The 6106-nt window shown below is 33.6% G+C and overlaps 1 protein-coding gene and 1 long non-coding RNA gene across 2 annotated transcripts; both read left to right on the plus strand.

Moving 5' to 3' along the window:
* The first annotated feature begins 1567 nt into the window (after positions 1–1567).
* On the plus strand, positions 1568–4234 carry LOC109504019 (uncharacterized). The gene is made up of 2 exons (XR_003114066.1): positions 1568–2860; positions 2980–4234. It is a non-coding gene; the product is annotated as an uncharacterized LOC109504019 (long non-coding RNA).
* A 427-nt stretch (positions 4235–4661) lies between these two features.
* mRpS26 (mitochondrial ribosomal protein S26) lies at positions 4662–6026 on the plus strand. The gene is made up of 3 exons (XM_011144347.2): positions 4662–4783; positions 4948–5182; positions 5469–6026. Exons 2-3 carry the CDS (start codon positions 4956–4958, stop codon positions 5902–5904), a joined length of 663 nt encoding a protein of 220 aa, XP_011142649.1. The 5' UTR covers positions 4662–4783; positions 4948–4955; the 3' UTR covers positions 5905–6026.
* The last annotated feature ends 80 nt before the right edge of the window (positions 6027–6106 follow it).

Below are 6106 nucleotides of genomic sequence, written 5' to 3' on the forward strand. Positions count from 1 at the left end.
AGGCGTGCGCGCGATGGGGGATTCCCATTGGCGGCGCGCGGTCTGCTAAGCTCAGTGATACCAGTTCGGAACCGTTACATAGTCACGACCCTGTTCTTTGAGATTAGCTTTGTAAGATAACTAAACTACTGTCTACACTTATTACTTATCGCGAATGTTAAGCTCAACATTTACATGGGACAATGGGAAGGTCTCTTACATTTCTGAATTCCTGGATTTACGAATCCAAAGTGAAGGAGTGTTTTAGCGTGTTTAGATCTATGTAGAATTAGAAAAGAGCAAGAGGAATATGGATTCATCAATTCTAGAATTTAATTAGTTGCGAAATCTCAAAAGAGAATGCGAGGATCAAAGAATTCCGGAACAAAATTTTAATGATCAGAATATATAAGAACAAGAAATTTAAGCACCAGAGATCTGAGAATTCTAGAATCTAGGAATCCAGAGATCTCGAACTCCAGGGATCTCAGAGTCCAGGAATCTTGAAGTCTGAGGATCTAGAATCCGAAGACATAAGAATCCCAGGATATAAGAATTATCTTTACGCACGTGTATACAGTAGGGAGATTTTCTCTAAAGACACAGTAATACATTTCTGCCAAGTAGCAATTATAAATAATTCGTAAGGATCACACACAGTCATAATAATCCTTTGTAATCGTAAAACCTTTTTGTATTTAAATTTAAATAGAGGAAATACCGTGATGTAATTTTTCTGATTTGTGAAAAATCATATTTAAATGTATTTATATAACGATTTGTAGAGATAGTTGTAGCGATTACGTTGGCAGAAATTTGGTACAGTGACGTTAGAACAATTTGTTTATTACGAATGGGTAATTTGTATATTGTCTGTTTTACAGTTTATAACCAAAAACTATTTTACATAGAGAATTTAAAATTCTAATGAACATTCTTGTTCTTATACTTTCTTATTTTTTCGTTCCGTCTAATCTTTTAATTTCTTAGTTAATCTTATTGATCACTATTATTAATATTATTATCATTATATTGCGGTTGTTGGAGGAAAGAGATTAAAACATCGACAGATATCGATAAAACTTATAAATATCCAAAAATTTTGAAAAAGATTTACAGGTTAAATTGAAAAGAACAACCCTATAATTCTCTTTCCAAAAATGCGACTTGAGATAAAACAATGTGGAACTTTAAGAATCTACGTCCATATATGTATACATTATATGAGAAACATGAAATTTAACAAAAGATTGCAATTGATTTATAATCCAAATGAATATATATATATAGATCCCAGTATCCATCCTCCAATCAACCGCCAATGTTATTATAACGTAGTACTTGTTGAATAATTATATACCTACTGTTTATCAGCTATTTTATTAAAATATAGTCGTACAAAATATTCTTATATATACATTTGATAATATTATAATATATATAAATATATATATATATATATGTAGAAAGAGAGAGAGAGAGAGAGAGAGAGAGAGAGAGAGAGAGAGAGAGAGAGAGAGAGAGAGAGAGAGAGAGAGAGAGGGGAGAGAGAGAGAGAGAGAGAGAGAGAGAGAGAGAGAGAGAGAGAGAGAGAGAGAGAGAGAGAGAGAGAGAGAGAGAGAGAGAGAGAGAGTTGACCAAATTCGACGTATGCATGCACAAGGTGTTACTTAAGACTACCGGAGACGTCGGTATCCTTTCTCCACCTTGTACATATATACTCCGGCATTATGCATATGTATTTTATTCTAATTGATTGTACGCGTAAGGAAAAACGGAGGGACAGAGAAAAAAATGTTTAATGCTTGTTTACTGTAATGATAGTATTTGCCGATTCTCGCTTCTTTGTTGCGACTCAGCCTTCGTAATAGTGGAGCGAATGAATGAGCAATTTTCGATTTGACGAAGAGAAGAAGATTGCTTGCAGATGGAGAGATGAGGATTTAAACGTAAAACGTTACCGTTTATGCTAAGTTCGAGGAAACCTGCACTCTGAATACATATATAGTGGCTGTCCGACGACTACCGCATTATTTGTTCAATGATAGATATCAGTTCGACGTGTCCGAACGTGAAGTCGTAGAAACCTGTCGTTGAAGGATAATTCTGTAATCGGTGGACGCACATCCTGTACACAATGCCTTCCTTCGATCGACCAATGAAGTGTACACACAGCTCAAGTATTCGTCGACGACAAATTCTTGCTTGCAGCCAAGCTAGGAACATATGTGCCATCGTTTTCGTGCAGTAATAAGGACAGACTTAAAACTTAGGACACTTTCTTACAAGACTGTATTTTTAACTCCAGAGCGACTAAGTCCGTACGGATCTAAGAACCTGAACCTGAGCTTCGGCCGAGCCGAGAATCTAGACTTTCTCAACCAGTGTCGATACCCCGAGGACATACCTAGGTCTAAAAAGAGTCGATAAAAATTCAGACTTCATTCATTGTGAGGATCCGAGGATCTAGGAGTGGCTGCAAGGCTCTAAGAAATCCGAGGATCTAAGGATCTCAGTGCGATCCCTAAACGTACCTTAGGAGTCTAAGCTATGAAGGTTCTACGAACTTTGAAATTTCCCGTAGTTCTAAACATTTTTAAACGAGTTCTAAAACGATAATTCGATCATTGTGGTGCTTAGATACGTCCCGGTAGCATAGAAGGATATAAAAGCGACGAAGAGATGAGGCAACTCGAAGCAAACCACGAATTTTTTTATACATAACATTAAACCGTGCGAAAACTTGATGCAAATGAAAGAAGTAAGAATCTCACAAATTCACGATTGAAGGGCTCGTCGACATGCTAAGTGCGGGATCGATAATAGCTTGTCCTTGTTTGTCGGTTTGTAACCAAACGATTTTGATGAAAGAAACTTAAGTGTAAGTAGAGTGCCGAACCGTACGGTAGTGCTTCTAGCTCCTCGGTAGCTATCATATACGAATATACACACGAAATACTGCCAGTCTTGAACACGACTTTTAATGAATGTTGCTTTTAGGTGAAAGCAGTCTTCAAGCGGCGAAAGTCTTGCGTTTGTATAACGGATGTTTGTTGAAGAATCGTCTTCACGTTAGACATAATTTTCCAGTCATCGTCATTGCGCACGAGGATTGCTCCTCGGATCTGGGGAACGTTTTAGCATGGCACTGCCCAGAGCCCTTCAATTCCGAAGTCCATCGTGGCAAAATGTTGCCAAGGCGAAAATTGCGAGATGCGTTTACTGCGAACGCCTACGTTGAGGAATTACTGCGAAACACAGACGGATTGTTTCTCCCTTTACTTGCGTTTCTACGATGAACAGCACAAATCTGTCTGCGTCCAAGCCAAAGAGATACCCCGACGATACGATGTTGCGACACGCTACGTTAAAACAAGTATAAAATAACGAGTATATAATGAGGATTTCTATATTACGGGTGTTCCGAAAGAAAAGCGCAGTCTTCGTAGAACTTATATATTGTTTTCTTTTTTTCTTTTTTTTTTTTTCAAGATCCTTTATCCATCCAAGATGTGACGAACATCGAGAATGTTTCTAACATCGTAAATGTTAAAAAAAACGATCGTTCAACTGATCGAAGCTCGTGAATCTTTCGGAATGTCCCGAACATACGAAAGATGTAATTGTTTCTTATGTAATTTAATTACATTTATAATTACGCGATACAGGTAGAATTATATATGTTGCAATCCTGTTCGGTTTGTAGATTTTTTAATTATTACCGATGCATCAGTTATATTTGATCCGCGAATGGCGTGTAATAGAGAAGATAAAAAAAGAAAAAAGAAACAGGAACAAGATTGTATAGAATACAAATTAATATCTGTGATTATCGTCGATGCAGATATATTTTAAGTAATTTCTACAGCGCGTTTTCGGGCATATTTGTAAGAAAGAAAGAAAGAAAAGAAAAAACAATAACGATAATGTAACAATGTACGGCGATAATACTTTTAGAAGTCGATTGTTGAGATAAGATTTATCTGTGTTTGTGTTGGATGCATATTGTCATGCCGCGTGGTGATGAGGTTAATTAATTACCCATTAATATAACGAAGATAATTAGGATAACTAATATAGTGCGAATACACTATTATTAATTGTTTCAAAAGAAAAAGTAAAAAGATAAAAAAAGAGGAAAATCATACGAGAGAATGAATGTGTTTGCGGAATCCTTTTTGTTGTTGTATATTATAGATACGTCGCATTATACACGATCATTTTCAATAAACATATTCTATAAATTATAACTATTTCTCCCATCGTCGAATGTATTTTTATTGAATTCATATATATTTTTTTACATCCAAAATTTTATGTGTAACTTTAGTTCATAATATATATATATATATATATATATAGTGAATAATATATATTCAACGACGTTTTACTATGAAAATAGTTATCGTTGCTTATATTACATAACTTATTATTAATCACATTTACAGAATATGTAAAATAATTTGGACAAGTTTAAATGTGCAATCCAAAGTGCGAAACGACTTTTCAAAAAAATATGAAAAATTTGATATTTTTAAGTTTTTTAATTCCAAACATTAAATTTAAATTAGTAGGAATAAGTAGTATGTATAGAAATTTAAAATACATTCTATTTTATTTTATTTAAACATTCTGTTAAATCTACTTTTAACACGTGATAAGCTCTTCTAGTAACATTTTATTCATAGGCGTGAAGATCATCATAACCTTAGTTTTGTCACCGACGAGGTAATATCATCGACGAGATATTATAGTTCAGTGATAAATGGAAACAAACGGAAATAACGATTGAAACGTTTTAAAGGTGTGTTGTGTTATTTATTAAATAGATAGTATATATCATATAAATGATAGCGATAATAAATCTAATTACATAAACTACAATTCTCATAATCTACAAGAAACATATAATATAAAGATAATATATAGTAAGCCAATTTTCTTAATAAAGAATAAATATTTTGGCAGATTCAAGAATGATGCAGGCTATAAGGGCGATAATGAAGAACTCAAATATCTGTGAATCCTTTACCCCAAATTCTGTCTATAAACAAAGCATACGTTGGAAAAGAAAGCCAATTTGGTTACCCACAGGAAAAACCAAAATGTTTAGAATACCAAAAAGACCTGTTATACCTATAGAAGAAAGCATAGAACTCAAACGTTTATTTAACACTTATAGAACATATATGACTTCACTCAGGTATGTGTACAAAGAAAGATATAGGCTGCGTTCTAATATTCACTGCCAGTATTGAAATTACATAGTTTGTGTTACGTATATTATAGATTTTCAGTGCTAGCAGGCAATGTCGGAATGCAACTATAGCCTTCAAATATGTTATATAATCTAGGTCTTAGACTATAGTCTTAAAATCATATTATTCCATAATTTATATTTATATGTTTATAATTTTATTTGATTATAAAATATAATATATAAAATAGCAAAATTCTCTTATATTTTAAATTTCATACAAACATATCAGATTATATATCCAACAAATGGCTAAAAAGTATGAAGTACAGCTGGATGAGAGAAAACTCAAGCAAACTGAAGAGGAAGATTTCCAAGCATGCAGTGCCATAAACGACGAATGGAACGCAAGTGTGGCAAAGATACGAGAAGTCAGGTTAAAGGCAGAGAAAGAAGCTTATAAAGAAAAAATCTTTAAAATAATGATGAATAAAGAAGAAGAACAGGAGACATTGAAAAAACAAGCCAATGAACAGATCAGAAGGGTTAAAGAAGTGGCTGATACTTTCATCACTGCAAAAAATATTGATGCAGCAATTGAGGAATGTCTCTCGAATATCGTCAATCACAATCGGGGAATAGATTTAAATGGGAATTGGTACGATGGGAAATATCCCCCGACACAAGTCACTGAGGAAGTAGCAACACAATCGACTGTTAATCAGTAATAAGTTTAAATTTGTAAATTGATCCAGTGATTGCTTAGAAAAAATAAGAATAAATAAATTGTGCTCTTAAAATTTGATTACATTGACAGATACAATCACTATAATATAAATACAAGCTACTATTTCTCTAAGTGTTTTAGACTTATTGAAATGATTATGATAAGCATAAAAATTACATATTATTAAGTAATAAATACGAAAA

Source organism: Harpegnathos saltator, unplaced genomic scaffold (genome assembly GCF_003227715.2).
Source record: "Harpegnathos saltator strain DR-91 unplaced genomic scaffold, Hsal_v8.6 scaffold758, whole genome shotgun sequence".
NCBI classification, from domain to species: Eukaryota; Metazoa; Arthropoda; class Insecta; order Hymenoptera; family Formicidae; genus Harpegnathos; species Harpegnathos saltator.

Excerpts from the sequence above, each read along its gene's own strand:
- mRpS26 (XM_011144347.2), top strand. The coding sequence starts at position 4,956 with ATGATGCAGGCTATAAGGGCGATAATGAAGAACTCAAATATCTGTGAA. Across the intron at positions 5,183-5,468 it reads ACATATATGACTTCACTCAG|ATTATATATCCAACAAATGG; the intron begins GTATGTGTACAA and ends CAAACATATCAG.